The sequence below is a fragment of the Crocodylus siamensis genome, chromosome 10 (genome assembly GCF_052110815.1).
Source record: "Crocodylus siamensis isolate JL-2025a chromosome 10, ASM5211081v1, whole genome shotgun sequence".
NCBI classification, from domain to species: domain Eukaryota; kingdom Metazoa; phylum Chordata; order Crocodylia; family Crocodylidae; genus Crocodylus; species Crocodylus siamensis.
Genome location: NC_143404.1, coordinates 61,519,967 through 61,539,135, shown reverse-complemented (window position 1 = coordinate 61,539,135; position 19,169 = coordinate 61,519,967). Strand labels below are relative to the sequence as shown.

Genomic DNA, 19,169 nt, shown 5'->3' with positions numbered 1-19,169 from the left:
ATTTGGCTGTTGGGAGGGTGGGGTGCTGCCAATTGTTTAACTGTGCTTAAAATTGTGATTAATTGTGACTGTTTTTTAAATCTCACAATTTTTTTAAAATAATTTGTCAGCCCTATCAAGAATCATGCAAAAGGCGCATAGATGTGTTTAAACATGAATGCAGATTGCTCAAGTATTTAATTCATTGCTCTTTCTGCATGGCCTATGTGTTACCTGGCATTATGAATGAATTGCATATTTGCTGAATTACCAGAGTAAAATTCTAGCACATGCCAGCATGATTTTCAGTCACGTTCCCCTCACTGATTACAACAAAAGGGCAGAGTGGTGCTCAGATTGCTTTGAAGGAAGGTTGGTTCATGTGGACTTCTGCTGCCTACAACCATTTCAAGACAATAGCAAGTGAAATCTTTTTACAGACATTGGAGTGATTACGGTAGACATTGACCTATGCTGCTTTAAGAGCACCTGCACAGGTGCTTATGTGAGGATTGTAAATGGGACAGAAACTGAATTCCGCCCCTTAAGTAAGCTCTAGGGGTGTGGTAGTTCAGAATAATGTAAATGCTCTACAGATAGCTTTAGCTTTCTCTATTTTGCAGCTATCCATCTGGGAGGAAAATAATTCAATATTGCTATTTTCCAAGTGTGGAGAAATCATGAGAAGTAGGGCTGGATTAAAATTATGAGAGTTGTGACAAAGATTTTAATGTTCTTTTTTATTTGCCGTCTGATTCTTGAGTCTTCGGGGGACACAGTTCACATTTTCAAGTTTTATTCTGCATTCAATTGGGCTAAAAACTTACTGCTCCTTAAAGGAAGATTAAGGCTTTCATGTAGTTTTGTCTTTTAGCCTTCTATCACTGAGAAAAATGCCAAATATTGGCAGTGTTGGCAACACTAATAACTTCCAAATGCCTGGAATCTGTAATTTTCTGAGACACAATGTCCTAAGAGCACTGGAAGAAATTTAACAAGCAATAGTGAGAACAACACACACATTAAAGTGAATATCCAGGGCTATAGGCTGTACAGGAGGGACAGGAGAGGGAGGAAAGGCAGGGGTGTGGCTCTCTACGTTAAGGAAGAATACACATCCTCATCAAGTAGCACAGAGTCAGAGGAAGGGCACACGTAAGTGCTCTGGGTTAGAATACAAGGCAGTCGAGGGGAAAGGGACTTAACAGTGGGGGTCTACTACAGACCTCCCAACCAAGGGGAAGAGCTAGACCAGGAATTCTTAAGTCAGCTCACGGAGGCAGTTAAGTCAAAGGACGTGGTCATCATGGGTGACCTGAACTTTCCAGACATCTGCTGGGAAGAACAGTCAGCCAGGCCTGACCACTCACGTAGGTTCCTAGCCCAAATGGAGGACCTCCATCTAACCCAGGAGGTGCATAGCCCTACCAGGGGAGGCGCCTTATTGGACCTGGTGCTGGCCACGGGTGATGACCTGGTGAGGGGGCTGCGGGTGCTCGACCACCTGGGCGACAGTGATCATCGCCTGCTGGAATTCACATCCAGCACAAGGTGGCAAAGGCATGCAGCAAGGCAGCAGCCCTAGATTTCAGGAGGGCAGACTTCAATGAGCTAAGGAGAATAGTCGGGGAAGCGCTGAGGTCCTGGAGGGGAGGGGAGCCAGGTGTCCAAGAAGAATGGTTGCTCCTTAAGGAGACGATCCTCCAAGCCCAAAGGGTGGTAATCCCACATGGATCAAAGGGAGCAGGAGGGCACAAAAGCCCCCTTGGTTCACCAAAAGCATCCGGGAATGTCTTCTAGCTAAAAGGGAGGTGTACACCCAATGGCAGGGAGGGGCCAGCACCAGGGAGGACTATACTGCGGTTGCTCTTGGCAGTCAGGAAGGCCAAGGCGGAGATGGAACTGGGACTAGCTTCCCGGATCAAGGACAACAAGTCCTTTTTTAAATACACAGGGGGCAAAAAGAAGGTACCAGGTAACATGGGGCCCCTGCAAGGCACGCTAGGAAATTTGGTCATCACACCAGACGGCAAAGCTAACCTATTTAATAACTTCTTTGCCTCCATTTTCCTGAGCAGGGACCAGATCAGCCCCCCCACCAGGTCCCCTTAGGCCCCAGGGGAGGCATACCTAAGCCAAGGGTCAGTGAGGATCTAGTCAGGGAACTTCTGGAGAGACTGGATGTATTTAAATCAGCTGGTCCGGATGATCTCCACCCCTGAGTGCTGAGGGAATTAGCTGAGGTCATTGCGGGACCCCTGGCATGGCTTTACAAGCACTCGTGGTGCTCTGGTGTGGTGCCAGAGGACTGGAAGATGGCCAACGTGGCTCCCATCTTCAAAAAGGAAGGAAGGAGGACCCAGGGAACTATAGGCCAGTTAGTCTTACCTCGATCCTGGGTAAGCTTTTTGAGAGAATTATTCTGGCACATGTCCACAAGGGGCCAGCAGGGGAGATTATGCTTAGGGGCAACCAACACAGGTTCATTAGAGGCAGGTCCTGTCAGACCAACCTGGTGGCCTTCTACGACCAGGTCATCAGATCCTTAGACGCAGAGGTAGCAGTGGACATAGTCTTCCTGGACTTTCAGAAGGCCTTCGACACTGTCTCTCACCCCGTTCTCATTAAGAAACTGGGGGACTGGTGTTGACACCTACACAGTCAAATGGGCTGCCAGCTGGCTGGAGGGCTGCCCAGAGAGTGGTGGTGGATGGGTCATTTTCAGCCTGGAGGGACGTGGGCAGTGGGGTTCCCCAGGGCTCGGTCCTCAGGCCCGCACTGTTCAACATCTTCATCAGTGACTTGGACAAGGATAAAAAGCGCCCTGTTCAAATTTGCTGATGACATTAAGATGTGGGGGGATGTGGGCACACTAGAAGGGAGGAATAGGCTACAATCGGACCTAGACAGGTTACAGGGGTGGGCAGATGAGAATAGGATGGGATTCAACACTGACAAGTGCAAAGTGATGCACCGGGGGAGGAAGAACCAGCACCATACCTACAGGCTGGGGAACTCCCTTCTCGTCAGTGCAGAGGCAGAAAAGGATCTTGGAGTCGTCACTGATGCCAAGATGAACATGGGCCGGCAGCGTGGGGATGCAGTCAGGAAGGCCAACCGCACCTTGTCATGCATCCACAGATGCATCTCGAGCAGGGCCAGGGAGGTGATCCTCCCCCTCTATGCGGCACTGGTCAGGCCGCAGCTGGAGTACTGCGTCCAGTTCTGGGCGCCGCACTTCAGGAGGGATGTGGACAACATGGAGAGGGTCCAGAGGAGGCCACTCGCATGATCAGGGGGCAGCAGGGCAGGCCCTATGAGGAGAGGCTACGGGACCTGAACCTGTTCAGTCTCCATAAGAGAAGGCTGAGAGGGGATCTAGTGGCCAGTTATAAATGAGTCGGGGGGATCAGCAGGCATTGGGGGAGTCCCTGTTCCCCTGAGCACTACCAGGAGTGACCAGGAATAACAGTCACAAGCTGGCAGAGGGTAGGTTTAGGTTAGATATCAGGAGGCGCGACTTCTCAGTCAGGACGGCTAGGGTCTGGAACCAACTTCCAAGGGAAGTGGTGCAGGCTCCTACCCTGGGGGTCTTTAAGACCAGGCTAGATGAACACCTTGCTGGGGGTCATTTGATCCCAGTACTCTTTCCTGCCATGGCAGGGGGTCGGACTAGATGATCTACCCAGGTCCCTTCCGGCCCTACTAACTAGGAAACTATTACAGTACAGCTGCTTGACTATAGCAAGTGCACGTCTTCAAGTCTTCATTTAGAGCAGAGGTTGTCAACCGGGTGTACACATACCCCTGGGGGTACTTGGGAAGGTCCTAGGTACACACAGGTGGGCACGGACCGAGTACCACTGTCTCCCAGGAGCAGGGCAAGGGGTGGGTGAGGGCAGCAGTGCCCCTCTGCGGGCCACTCAGGCACCGCCTGGCTGGCCAGACGTGGGGGTGAGGGGAAGCTTCTTCTGTGCCGCCGCTTTGCAACAGCCTGTGCTGCTAAAAAATCCACTAATTTTTTAGTAAGTGTACCCCCTCCCCCCAGCTCCACGTCTGGCTGTGCACCCCCCTCCCGCTCCCCAGCTCTGGGTCTGGGTGCATGCCACATCCCCCTGCCCCAGGCACCAAGGGTACACTTACTAAACCACTAATCTAGAGCTAGACCAGAAAGCAGTCTTTATTATTTGTGGCACTGCTGAAAAGGCAGATGCTGATGTTTCATAAACGGGTGATGTAGAAACATCCCCTTATACACTGCAATATAGTATATTATAATGCAATCGTATATTCCGTATGTTAAATGCTTTCTCGATACAGAAATAGGTGTCCTGTGGTCACAGTGTCAGTTTTACCATGCTGAAATTTGTGGGTTTGGGGATTTCCCATTCAGCTTTTAGCAAAGGTCAGGGAAGTTGTTAAATAGCCTCAGTACAAGCCCTAGAAATGTGGAAAGAATAGAAAATTAACAGACTACAGCTGGAAATCTTTATTTTCTGTTTACCTTAGATAATTTTAAAGACTGGTAGGAGGAGAGTGGTTAACAGGAAGTAAAGAGTGCTTTCTAAGTAAAAAAAAAAAAAAAAAAGTCAAAGCTTGATGGGCTGCCAACTTCAATGGTTTTCTGGGAGGAAAATCTTGTGTCTGAGATGGACACGTTCTCTCCACAAAGTAATTTTAAATTGCTAAACGTTTCCTTTCATAAACCTCTCCCAGACTTCTATAATTCAAACGCACCTAAACTTAAAAACTTAAAATATTATGCATATTTGAAAACTACCTCCTTTGTCAAGGGGTAGTCAAGCTGGGCATTTGACAACTGGGAAGAAAATCTCCAGAGCTAACAGATGAGCTGCTACAGCCTGAACAAAAGAGCCCAACTTGTGCAGCTGGGGCTATCCCATTCATCCTCAGTGGGGTGGCACAGAAGGCTCCCATAACTTTGACTCAGCAGCAAGTAATTCACAATTTTACTGTAAGTGCAAATAAAGCTAATAGTTGGTAATAGTGTGCACTGAAAGTCCTAAAGGCTGTGAACTTAATATATATTTTCATCTTAAAACTTTCAGAGAACTGCAACATAAAAATTTTGTCATGAAAGGGGATTTTTCACAGAATAACCGCAAAATATTAATGCTCCAGGCAAACACTGTACTGAGCATCCATTGTAGAAGGACACTATCAAGTGACATTCACATTTGTTTGATTATTTTTTATGTTCTTAAATTTTCAGCTACAATTCTTATAAGGGAGAGCGGTATTTTTGGAAGGAAGTCTGTATCCTTCTTTCAGTTTGTTTACTTTGGACATTTGTTCAGAGACTTCCATTTATAGTAAATTCACTTCCTCCTTTGTTGACATGTCTTGGCATAGCAGCCAGAAAGTGAGACAATCAATAAAATGCAGCAGCCCTTCTAGCCAGATGCAAATGCTTTATATTGCTGAGGCCCAGATCCTGGATCAGTGCAGAGGTGGGGAGAATTTTTTAATTCTAGAAATTTGTTTATGGCAAGAGATTCCTGGTTGTAGCCACTTGTGATCACCTCAGGGTAATACGTGAGACTAGCCAGGAATGGAAAGAATCCATGCTTCCCTCGCTGGACCAGAAAAATGTAGGAGAAGTTCTACCTCTTGGGTGTGGTTGGGCTAACTCACTGTGTGGTTTCGTGCTTGTTTTCCCCACATGTAAAATGAAAATGATATACACTCGGTAACCATGCCAGAGTATTAATGGAGATTAACCAATATCCATATAACACTTTGGACAAAGATGTAATATTTATATTAGAGGTGCACTGATACATTGGTCCAATATCAGATCAGCACTGATATAAAGAAAATTGATTGTTTCAGAAGTTGGCCCAATGTGACTGATAATTTGGCCGAGAAATGCCTGTGCATGCGTACAGCCGTAACACAGCATGTAGGTGGTGAGGAGCAGTTTGGAGAGCTGTGTGCACCTGGTAAATCTGTTGTGGTGGATGGGGAGAGGAGAGGAAGGGTCATGGGGATGCAGATCAAGGCTCCTACAGGGAGGGAGGGAGTGGGGCCTGAATGGGGTGGGCACAGGATGGAACCGCAGCTTTTCCGGGGTGGGGTGGGGATGGTGGGGGTGCTTCTGCCACTGTGTGCACCCTGGGAGACCACAGGGGGACATGTGCCTCCAGATCTGTGTGGGGTGTAGGCAGGGTGGGTTGCCACTGGGGCCAGGGCTGCGCCGGGCTCTTCCCAGCATGTGGGAAAGGCGACTGGGCTGGGGCTGTGCTCAGAGCAGGTGGTGGTGGCACTAGGAGGGGCCTACAGTGAATTTTGGGGTTGCTGCAGTTCCCTGCTATAGCCCCCTCCAAGCGCTGCTGTAGCCCAGCCCAGGCCAGCCCACCCCTGCGGGGAAGATCCCAGCACAGCTGCAGCCCACCCTACCCTACCCCTCACAGATCCAGGGGAACATGCTCCCCCCCAGTGTCCTCCTACGGTGCGCACAGTGGCAGGAGCCATCCCCCCCCTCCCCGCGCCCCACAAACAGGCCACTGCTCCATCCTGCACATTGCCCCGCCACAGCTAGGCAGTGCTTGCCTCAGCCCCACTCCTTTCTCACCTCAGGGGCCTTGATATGCCCCCTGCATTTCCCTTCCCTCCCTCCTCCCCTTCCACCACAACAGGCTTACCAGCTGGGTGCAGCTCTTCAAGCTGCCAGGCTGCGTGTTTGAAATCAGATCGGTATCGGCTGATATGCCTCCTTAAAACTGGCTATTGGTATTGGCCCCAAAAATCTCTTTTGGTGCACCCCTAATTTATATTAATACTTTGGTAGCAGTAATGGCTATGTAAGTTCTGACCCCAAACTTCTCCGTGTATACTCTTTCCTGGACTTTGGCAGACTTTGGGTCAGGCCAGTAATACTTCAAGTATGCTAGGTGTTTTACTAGAGTAATAAAAAAAATCAGGGTCTCAACTCCAAAAGGCTTGCAGTCTAAATAGGCTATCACTGGGTAGCTGTCAAAGAATTAAACAGTCTTACCTTTTGTTTGCTCTGTAGCTTTTACGTGGGTTTATTTAGCACTTTTCTACAGGCAGTGTTCTGCATTTGCAGTTTTTACTGAGTTTCACTGATAAATTCCTTGATTTTTTTTTTTTTTTAAAGTCATTCAGATTTTACTGATTTACACACGTTTTTTCAGTTCAAATCCCTATTAACCGGCACAAGTGAGGAATGTCCCATTCCCCACTCATGCTAGTTAACAGGGATTTAAAGTGAGAAGGGTGGTGCTGGTAAGCTAAAAGTGCTGCTGTACTGGTTACCTGTGATCCAGGTTTCTGACTGGACATTGGTGAGGTGTGGCGGGGGCCACATGTGGAGTGGGTGGTTGTGGGGTGGCGGTGGCCATGCGGGAGCCTGGGGGGGGGTGACTGGAGCCACTGCCTGGGGACACAGGCTCTAGGCTCTGACCCTGGGTGGGGCAAGGTGGGCTGTGGGAATCACTCCCAGGGCAGGCGTGTCTGAGCTGCACCCCAGTGGCTCTGGCTTTGGCCCTGCCTCGGGTGCTGGGAGCTGCAAGCCTTGCTGGGAGGGGAGGCAGGTGGAAGAGCCTGGCCCTGCTCCCTGCAGTGGGCATGCACCCAGCTGCTCCTCACAGGCCTGCAGGGCTGGAGCTGATGCCTGGGGCACGGGGCTCCTGGCTGTGACCGGGGGTAGGGCGGAAGGTGCCGGTGCCAGAGTCGGGCTTGGATCCCCCCCACATCACATCCGGCTGCACGCCACCCTCCCCCCGCTCTCCCCCACAAACGCCAAGGCAGCCTGGCAGCAGACTGCTACAGCAAGAGGGAGGGGTGGAAACACAGCCAGGGAAATAAGGCAGGGCATGGTGCCATGTGCTTTCTGCCACTGCTCCAGGGGCACGTGCCCCCCCAGGAAGAGCTTGGCACAGGCCCCACAGCCCTCCCAGGGGGCGCATAGCAGCAAGAGCTGCCCCCCCCCACCCCGTGCCCCCCTGCATCCACTGACAGGTCCCCCTGCTTTGCTCCCTTCTGCAGCCCCACGAGCAGTGGACAGGCTCCACCCACCCCTCCCCCCGCCCATTCCCTAGTCCCAACCTTATTCCCTTCCTCTCTCATTGCCGATTTTTTTTCCCCCCAATTTAAACTGATTTTTATCCTAATTTCATCCTGGTTTTTATGTTTCGATGATAAACTGCAAAAAATTCCCAGATTATTTTTTATTTAAAAAACCCCCTCAGAATGCAGAACACTATCTACAGGGATACTTAGAGGTTTGGGACTTCAGAGACTTTGAGAAAAACAAGACAATCTACATGCCTAAGGAAGGCAAGGGGTGTGTAGCAGGTGGAGTCATGGACAGGGATAAAATGAAAAGGCTTCTGGAAAAGTAAATCTGTTTTTCCAATAGGTGTTGTGAGTGCCTAAGATGTTGTGGAAGAAGAGACCCAAGGCCTCGTACAGTTTGGCTCGGCCATCCAGAAAAAAGAGACCAGCGGTACCCCCGCAATGTGATCAACAATCAAAAATACAACTTCTTTACATTTCTCCCTGGGGTAGGTATTCCCAAGGGGACTCCTGGTCTCCACATCCTGCCTCATTTTTGGTAGGTTTATAAAGTATTGATGCAGAACCTGAATTCACAGTAAAGAATTTTGCTTCTGCTCCTGTTTTTTTAGTTAAAATGTGCTTTTTGGTCACCATTTAAACATCTATTTTAAGTATAAAACTAATTTGCAATCTGTATGGTGGTATAATAAGTAGCCATGCAAATGGCATCCTGCTGTCTTTGTGGGTAGAATTTACTCCAAGTCCCAGAGTTGATTATTTCATTCATCCTCTCCCTTAACTTCTACCCGTGGTCTGTAGATCAGCTGCACTGCAGCATGTCTGCTGATGCTTTTAAATATACAGGCTGGTTTTTGTGACCTTAGGTTCTCCCAAACGAGGCACGTGGTTGTCTGGATCATAGAGACCCATATAAATAGGCAGTGCAGTGATAGCTGTTCTCTTGCATGGGTATTTTGTCTATGATGACCTCATAAACTACTGCCCAGTATTTAATATCTCTCTAACTAGTCTAATAATCAGTGATACTGGATCACCATTGATCATGTAGATGCTGCCCTATGGGTTATTTGGCAGTTTGGTTTCCTCTGAACTATGAATAAGGTATATCAAGGGAGTTCCTGACTTGCTAAACTCAGGAATCATAATTTGACCACCCCCATATTATCTGTGAGCCAAACATAATTTTACCCAAGTATTTATACACAGACTTCTAATGAATGCCTTTGAATGTGAAGCCAATATCATCCCTTCTTCCAACATAAACTTATAGGAAATAAACTTTCAAATCACACTTGGAATACAGTCTGTGCAACTAAGCACCCCAGTCACGTGGTACAGTTTTTGTTCCCTGACTTAGATGATCTAATCTTTATAAATGAGAACAGTACCTGAAGAAATCATTCAGACTGAATATTATAGGGAGAAAGCACTTAATGAAGTGATAAGCGATAAGCAATTTTTGGACCTCACCTGCCAGCCATCAGTTTGCTGTGCTCCTCTCTTCCTTTCTTGCTAGTGGACTGTATAGGCTCCCATTTCTCCCTTGCAAGGGCAGAAGGACTGGTGGCCCTGCTCCATAACAGCAACTTCTGTGTTACATTTCTGAGCTTCTCTCTGCACACCATGCATGGCCTGCTCTTAGAGGCCAGTTTGTAATTCATATAGTCTTTTCATTAGGGACAGTTTGCTTTTAAACAGAGGAAGTAGATGGGTTGCTGTTGGAGTGAAAGTGCCAGGGAAGCAAATGCATGTTTCTGCACATTTTTGCAAGAGAAATGATAGGCAGTAAACTGCTATTTAGAGAACCATCACTTCTCAAAGTAGAGTTTGTCATAAGTTTAAAATGGTGAAATCATGGACCCACCTTAAAGATGAATTATGGAAGAGTCTAGTATGGCATACGCACAGTTGTGTATACTCTAGGCACATAAAATAACCTTTTAAAAATAATTTCCAAAGCAATTTAGGATTTAGACACTCCAATAGCTAGCACAAATATGTCTCATCTCGTTAGTTAAATATGCCTAACTTTGGAGCTCTCCATTAATATCTCCCTCCTCTCTTTTTGTAGGTGCTGTTTAACCAGTTCAAGTATTTCTTCAATCTTTACTTTTTGCTTCTGGACTGCTCTCAATTTGTTCCTGAAATGAGGCTTGCTGCACTTTACACGTATTGGGTTCCCCTGGTAGGTCATCTAAGGTTTATTTATTCAAGGAAGTTTCAGTGTTTGGCTACAAAATGTCCTTTGTTGCCTTATCTCTAGGATTCTAATAATTCCACATTTTAAATGGATTATGTTAGCTTGTTTTTATGAAGTCTGTTCTCTAACCATTCTGGGATGTAGATCCTTGTTCGGTCTTTTTGAATTCAGTTTGTAAAGGTTTAACATTACAATATCAGAGGACGCCGTAACCAACACTGTTCATTTGAATCGTTAACATTATACAGAAGTCTTTACTTATGCAACTTCTTCTGGAGTTACTGACATTGCAGCCAGCCGGCCCTGCCCTCAGTTAAACGAGGGGAAAAACAAAGACCAAAATAAATATATCTTTTTGGCAATATCTAGTCTTCAAAGCTGCAGTTACCAAAATGTGGAACATGCAGACAGAGGATCTGTGTGGGGACATGAGAGAATTTCATGAGAAAAATTGGTAGGGGTCTCGCAGAAGTCTGGCAACCAATGTGAAGGCCTAACAGTATTTTTTTTCAGAATGACCTCGGTGAATGACTGTACACATGCAATAAGTGCAAATTCAGCTGTTCAGCTAGTTGCAGCTGTATCAGCCACCTAAATCTACGTGCCACCATTTCTCTCTACTTTTAAGTCAAGGTGGATATAATGATTTAGGCTGATGTCCCTCTGCTGCAACCAGCTTCCTCCAGCTGGTGATTCCACTTTGATTTTAAAAAATGGTAGACAATATTTGTATCAAGCCCATATAGCCATCTCTTTTCCTTCAAAAGGAGCTGCAAATAAATTGTTGTTTTCTGTCCCTTACAACAAGTTTTAGAAATCCTTGGATAAATGCAGTGCCCATCTAAAGAAAATCCTTATAGTAACTTTGTGCATAGGAAGCAAAAGCCACATTTTTAAGCTATAAGCAGACCTACGAGGTGTGTAAAGACTGCCCTTGGCTTTTGTTTGAGAATCACTGGTGTTAAAAGCTCTGGGAGAATTGATTTGGGGGGTGGGGGCGGGGAATGGGGACTAGGGAGAATCATTCTTTCTATCTCCAGCTGAATGGGGGAAAGTTGCTTTCCATTAAACTCTAAGTTAACAGATATCCCTATTAGTAAAAGCAAACTGATATCACAGAATTGAAGAGTGACATATGGCAGTCTACTGCTAAAACTCTGCTAGCATTCAAACCTGTATAAAGTTGAATTCAGTCTCAGGCATTTACCCATGACAGTTATTGTGTTTGTCCCGTTTAAGAAAACATGTGTGTCACAAGCTAGTTTAATAAGACCCTGTCAACAATTTCTCTCCTTTTTTCCAATTATATAGGCAATTGTGATTTGTCTAAGCCAGATGAGCAATTAGGATTTAGCATATGAGCTGCCAGTGACTAGTATAAGAAAGGTCTTTGTTCATTACTGACTGCTGATACAAGTGTTTGGTATAGAATGACATACGTGATGGCATAGTGAGGCAGCACATGTGGGAATATTTTGAGATGATTATTTGAAATTCAGATACCCAAACTCTTTAAAGTACTGATCCACAAAATAAGCTCAAAATAATTGGCACAGACTCTATTCCTTTCTTTTCTTTTAATTTTTTTCTTTCTTTTTTTTCTTTTTTAAAGCAGCTAGAAGTTTGAAGCTGAACACAAGAAATACAAATTTTAATTCTTGGAGAAGTTGTTAGGGGTTTTTTGTTTCTCAGTTACACAATTGATGTCTTTCTCAGTGGCCCAAATTACGAAGTAGTGAACATACCCTTTAGGAATGAAATGGCTCTCTAAAAGATTATGTATATTAATGACTCTTTAGCTTCTCCATTATGAATTTTATTCTGACATATTTGTATATCTAAAGGAGCTTGAAGTCTTTAGGGTATAGTCTTCCTAGATGGAAGTCCTGTTTAGTGGTACTTTTTGGATGTATGGAAGGCAAAATGAGAAAATACCCTAGGTCATTTGTATTTTTGACCATCCCCCTTCTCCCCAGGGCAAATTTTGGTAGGATTTTTTTGTTAAAACACTTTTTTCTTCTTGCAAAAAATTACTTTCTGTTGTTGTTTTCCAAAAATTTTTTGGACTCATTCTACCTCATGGTCAAAAAAAAAGGGGGAGAAAAAAGGAAAAAATCCTAGAAGTTAAGAACAGTTTATCTTAGGCCAGTAATCTTCTCAGTATTTTACTGTCAGAAAAATTAGCTTGTGTGCAGGAAAAAAAAAATGACCATTTTTACAGGGTGTAGGATTTCATTAACATTAACAAATTCTGTGTTAGCTTACTAACTTTGATGTCTCTTCTGCTTTTAATCTCTGCCAAATACACACATTCTTGAAAAGGAAAAAGTGCAAGGGTGAAAATGCCAGCTCTTAGCTTTCACTCGTTTCTTGACTATAAAATAATAGAGAGATAGTTTGCAATTCTGTTGCAAACAGCTCAGAAGGACTGCAACAGGTCAGAATGGGTTTGATGCTATTTCTTACCTGGAATCTCTTCATTTATCTTGTGAATTCTGTCAGTGTTTACACACCTGACAGTGCTGATATTGCGTGGCATCCTGAGTTGAAATTCATTGCTCTAAACACTGCATAATTTGTTAGTGTTGTATGTTTTCAGGTGGGGCTGTGCACAAGAAGCAAATCTGGAGTCTGTTGATCAGTAGTTTCAGAAAATGTTCTCCTTAAGTTCTAATAACCCCAGAGTTATCCTAGGTTTACACAGAATCATTTGACAGTTAACCTGACAGTATTAAGTAATATTATTGGACTCTACAGTCAACAATTTTCAAAATGATTACCCACTATTATGAGCCTCGGGTTTTGCATACCCAGCTCAAGATGACATAAAGCAATGGTGTTGAACTCAACTAGCTCCACAGGTCAGATGAATAATACATGGTTGACTCTGCAGGCCAGATCGGGCCCTGGACTACTTCCACTTTTCCCATGCCCAGGCACGTGCACAGGCGCGCGCACACATGCACACATGCCCACGCTGGGTCCAGTGCACAGGGCATTCACTCTGGTCATTCTGGGAATGCACTGCATGGAGCACCCATATGGGTACCAGTCTGGGATGCATGTTGCACACGGGCCCTGGATTGGCTGGGGCAGGCCCCCTGCTGCCCAGAGCACCTGCTTCTAGGGGGGGGCATACTTCCCAGCAAGGATTGCTTGCAGCATGCCTCCTGGGCTGGCTGGAGCAGGACTGTGTGACATGCATCCTGGACTGTCTCTGCATGGACACCACATGTGGCGCAGGTGCCATGTGCAGCATGGCTGTGGCTCGACTCCAGGCCCTGAGGCAGCACTGGGTGCTGGGTAACAAGGCTCTGCAAGCCTGATCCAGCTCATGGGCCCATCTTTGACATGCCTGCCTTAAATCGTTATGATTTCCAGGGAGCAGGTGATCAACATTTTCTAAAAATCGGATCCCAATGAGGTTGAGAACCACGGGCCTAGAGTGAGTTGGGCATTCCAGTTACGTTAGTGAGTTTGAAAAAAAACCCACTTTACTTCATTTCCTGCATTCTTTTTCATACATCTATCTTTGGTTTCATTTGTTTATATTCACTGGGGGTTTCTTTTGTTTGTTTGCACTCTAAATTTGCCTGAAAAACTAATAAATGCATTGGTGGACAAGAGTCACCTTAACTGGTTACAGATTTTTCTCATAAAAATTTCTGTACATGAAGTAAAATGTACATAGCTCGGTTTAGTTGGTGTTTAAGGTTCAGCCATCCAGTCGATAGGAGGTGAATATCTTGTGTAAAATGACTTTGGAATATTGGCTCCACAGAGAACTGCCTTGTTTGAGCTCTACCTATTTTTAGAGACATAATGCTAAGAGTATGATGGAAACTGAAAATTTTAATGAAGTATATAGAAGAGCAGGGTTGAAGTCCCAATCCTAGAAATACCTATGAACTTACTGAAGCTTGCTGCTGAAACAGTCCTACTGGCTTCAAAAGATAACTCATGGGAGCAAAGTTAGTCATATATGTGGATTTGTAGGATTAAGGCCCAAACTAGGTAGTCACCTTTGGTTTTGTGCCCTAGTTTGGGAGGCACTCCTGTGTATTTGTCTTCCTGTGTGATTGAATCACTTCTTCAACTCTTTACCTCAGTTACTCATCCATCAAATGGAAATACTACTATGCCACCTCACAGGAGCACTGCAAGGATAAATCATGGTATTTGTGAGGGGTTTGGCAAGCATCAGAGACAAGTGTTGTAACTAAAAGATGCATTTTCAAAATGCCAGGATGTTAGGTTGCTATTTGGATTCTAGATGCCACCCGGCATCCTAGTAATTAACCAATAAAGGGTCAGGTAAGCAAGATTAAAATGCAGAACATAGGCATGGCTATTGCTAGTTATCATGTGTTGTTTTGATCCGAGACAGATGATATTTTCTGGCTTTTTTTCTCCATTCGGCATTTTTAGGGGTTTGTTCTTGCGGTTACCATCATCCGAGAAGCAGTGGAGGAGATCAGATGTTACATGCGCGACAAGGAAGTAAACTCCCAGATCTACAGCAAGCTCACAGCAAGAGGTCAGCTCTTTGGCTCCAGCTCTCTACCTCGCCCGCTGCATCCTGTAGCTGACGGCTGGAGCAGCAGGGGTTGCAATTCAATCAAATGTTACTGATAATCGGAGAAGCAGAGTTCAAAGAGTGGTGGGGTTTACAGGCACAGAGGCTCGTGGCTTAACAGCCACTTTGTTGCTTCTGGCACCGGCAAGGCATCTGCGGGTCTTGGTGAACTTGCAGATAGCTTCTTGCATAACTGCAATTGAAGCTGCTTCTACTCGAGTGAAGTAAATTGAGAGCAAAGGTGCATGGGCTAATTATCTTGAAATACTCGAGAGCACAGTACATGCAGCCGGGGTGGTCAGAATCTCCCTACTGTTGAGATTAGCCTGTGTGACAGTGTTCTTGGTGCTGTACAAGCCGAATGATAATTAAAGTTCCTTCTCATGGTTTAAAATTTATATTTATGCACCAACAGGTGTCTCAAGATAAATACTTGGCGAAGAGCAAACAGCGGTATAACATTTTAGGCTTAAGTCAGGGGTTGGCAACCTAAAGCCAATGGGCTGGATCCACCTGTGATGAAGCTACATCTAGCCCCTGGTCGCTCAGGGAATTGGCATCATATTCCAGCCCAAGCAGCAGAGGAGGCATTTCCATAGTCCTGGGGTATTTATACACATACACTTGTCTGCTCTAACGTGCTGGAGCAGAGTCTGCTCCACATGTGAGCTGATGTGCCCAGTGCTGCATTGCATGCATTTGTGTAAAGGCAAAATGCTCATCAGTGCTGAGAAAATGGCACACCTTTGATGTGTTTTAGTTCAAAAGCGCACTGCTGCCATTTTCTCAGCACGGGTGCACATTTCACCATTTATACAAATGCTTGCGCCCATGCTGGAAGTGCCTGGTGCTGCGGCGCAAGCATGTATACAGAATAAATGCCCCTATTGCCTGCCAGGTTCAGTTCACTCTCACTGCTGCAACAAAGGAAGCACCCCTGGGTCCTAGTGCCTGCATCTACGAATTCTCTTCATAGCACCTGCCGATCACCAGTGGGGGCTGCCTGGGTGCAACCTGTGGCAGGGGCTGGTTGCAGGCGGTGGCCTGCACTGGCAGAAGGTTGCCAACCCCCAGCCTAAATCATAGCTCATACCAGGGCCGTCTGCTCCATGTTCTCGTCTCTTTCCAGTGCACTGATGTGTTGGCAGAAATGGAATTAGGGTCTGAATCTGAATTAGCCTGGAGTTGGGTTTTGTTTAAAAAAACAAAAAGCCCAGAATCCTTTGCCTTTGCTCACGTACATCCATTACTTGGAGAATTAGCAGTGAATGGCCTTGTGGGGGAAGAGTTATCGAAGGGGAAATGGATTTCCGTCTTCCCCTCTATCCCCAGTCTCTCTGAAGTGCAAGAAGTCATGTAGTAGGAACACAGGTGAGACTAGAGATGTGGCAGATATGATTTTGTGGTTTAAAACTGTGTGTGTGGTTTCTCCTAAGTAGCCATGCACCAGTATTTCAATAATACTTTTTTTTTCCAGGTATGTGACATTACTTTCCCATCTATGTAAAAAAAACACATGTTACATTGTCACGTTTCCTATATGCAATATTTAATTTTGACTTAAGGTTGCTGAAGTAAACAATCCTCATGCAAAATACACTGCCATTAATATGTACAACTGTAGCATACAAAATACCGTGCTATTAATAAGCTCTTCTGAAAAACAAAAACCCTACTGCAGAGTGGCAATGAACATGATTTACATAAATAATCATTAACCCTTTATAGCTTGGTTTAAAAATTTACTGGGCACCACATGGCCGAAAATAGCTAAAACATTAAAAGATATAGATTTCCATTGCTACAACTGAGAATACATAAATAGTTGATGACTGTACTGATATAAAAAATGTAAATTCTGGGTTACCACAGCCGTCTGAACCAAACCACTCTAAATACCAAGGATGTAGGCCTGGATGACTTCTGGTGAAAAGTTTATTTGCAGAGATGTATAGGATTGGGTAGATTAAAATTAATGAGAGAATGTTCCAAAAAATCAAACATCTCATTTTTGACACACCAAAAAAAAATGTTAACCTTCCACTTTGAACCAGTGTTTAATTTAGGATTTTATTTCATATTTATTTTTCAGAATCATTGTTTAGGTAAAAAAAAAAAAATCTTTTGGCCACCAAGCCAAAAAACATCCATTTTTGTGTGTTCTTTCATACAACACAGCCCTGAATATAACAAACACCTGGTGTTTGAAAAGCAGAATGAAACAGCCGCTGAGTTCTGTTAGGCCAGCTTCTCTTCCAAGGTATTTATCAGCATCACTGCTGCCCAACCTTGTTTGCCAAAATTGCTCACGTATGAAAATATTACACAACAGTACTTTGTCACAAAAAGTACACATTAGCATTCAGTTGCTATTTCCTCAGCTGGTTTTCCTGACAACAGTAGAAACATTTACTGGGTTTGTTGCTTATAACTTTCAATATTTTAATGCAGTATACCTGGTTTAGCTAGCCTTCCCTCCAACTTTGAAGTAATGAGGTTTATGTCATAAGGACATACATCTTTTATAAGGAAAGGTGTTTTTTTTTAAGTAGACATTTTCAGATTCTTAAGAAACAAGAGTTTCATGTAAAACTTTCAGAAAAAATTGACCCATACTTTAGGCATCAGTGGTGGTGGTGTTTTTTTAATATGATCATTGTTTAATATTATGCTTAACAAACGCACTTTAAATGCTACTTTAAGTAAAGAGCTCCATCCTTAAACATGGTGTTTCTGTTAATGCCTTGATAATATCAGTGAGGCCAGGGGATTTTTTTTTCATAGAAATTGAAATTTAACTGGCTTCTCTTCTTACTGAGCATCAGTCTTCAATGTAAAGACCTATAGCACTTCAATTTGAAAACGTAGTGAGAAGGATAATATTAAAAAGAAAGCAAAAAAGGTCCGCCAGTTGGTTCAGGCTTTAAACACTTCGCTAGTTTGAGTGCAAGTTTTCTTTTCATTGGAATTGCTTAAGGTTGTGTATATATTACATGCCAGGAATTATGAGGCTTCTCTGGACTAGGGAATTGGAGTTGCTGAATATTAAATCCCCTTTTAATAACATGTTCTTACTACAACATTTAAAGTGCTTGGCAACCAACAAAAGCCCCATCAGAGAGGGGTGTGCTACATCTATTTAAAGGTATAAAGGAGTTGCCTTCTGGATTCTATTCATTGATCTATAAGGGGTCCGACCTTTCCTTAGTTCTTTTCATATTGCAATTACATTTCCCATGAATGATTCTTCCCCCCACCCCCTTTAACTTCACTAGCTTCTTGAAGAAACTGAGTAGGGTTGGCAGCTGCGCACTAGCATAAAACCTAAGCCTTTTCATTCTTCTTTTTTAATGCATTTGCTGAGGTAACAATAATGAGATGCTACAGTGGTCTAGCAAGAGCAGACTGTAGGGAAAAGAACCAGGAAATGATTTATTAGAAGTTTTAACAGTAAGACAAGTGCATTAGGGGTGATTATCTAAACTTTTTAAAAAGCATTTGCATAGCAATTTTGACATAGAGTTAATTTAACCATCTTGCTCTGCATGCGAAAGCTGGCAACTTTTTGAGGGCTTGGCTGTCAGAGGTGCTGGAGTGTCCTCACTCCTGTTGACTAAAGGCTTAGCACTTCAAAAAAATAGTTCATAGGTATATAGATGTCACCAGTGAAAGTCTCTTTTTTGCCATTCGCTAAATGCAATTTTAACCACCAGAATCACAGCTCTGCAGGTTGTAAGCTATATTTAGAGAAGGAATGGGTATAGGTGGTACTTTGCACCCAGGGTCCTGGACCATGACTGGCATTAGGTATTATCACAATCCAAATAAAGGTAGAAACTTATTTAAAAGGACAGTGCAGGAGAGTGTGCCCGTTTTCTAAAAAGTCATTATAAAAATTTGTAGTTCAGGGAAATTTTCCCTGATAGATGGCAGTCAGGAAGGGTAAAGTAGAAGAAGAGGTAAAATTGCTCTGTTGTTCTTGAAGAACAGCTGTGGCAGATCTAATAGCTGACTGCAACCCTTTGCTGACTCATCTTACTTCTGCTGTAGAATATTTTTTTTAAATCATCACAAAAATCTCTAGATAACTTTATTATTTTTCTTTTTCCAAACAGCAGCCCCTCTGTACAGTTCCAGGGAATTAAGTGCATACTCATTTCCAATTCAAGTGGAGATTTCAGCACATACTTATGTGCTTTTCTGAGAAGGGATGGATTTAAACAAGCTTAAATGACTTCATGGGAGTCAGGATCTCCCTGTCTTTGCTGTGCATCTTTCTCCTGCTTTGCTTCCTTGCCAGTTGCATCACTACAGAGATGCAGATTTACTGATCAGTTAAATAATCTCTTG

At 44.3% G+C, this 19,169-nt stretch overlaps 1 protein-coding gene across 2 annotated transcripts in view; it reads left to right on the top strand.

Annotated features, from left to right (window-relative positions):
- The window catches only part of ATP9A (ATPase phospholipid transporting 9A), a 96,640-nt gene that overhangs the window by 16,636 nt on the left and 60,835 nt on the right, over positions 1-19,169 (top strand). For both annotated transcript variants that reach the window (XM_090064209.1, XM_090064208.1), the window contains exons 2-4: positions 8,384-8,528; positions 10,115-10,228; positions 14,672-14,780. In XM_090064209.1, the coding sequence (XP_089920335.1) occupies positions 8,384-8,528; positions 10,115-10,228; positions 14,672-14,780 (368 nt within the window). The remainder of the gene's footprint in view (positions 1-8,383; positions 8,529-10,114; positions 10,229-14,671; positions 14,781-19,169) is intronic.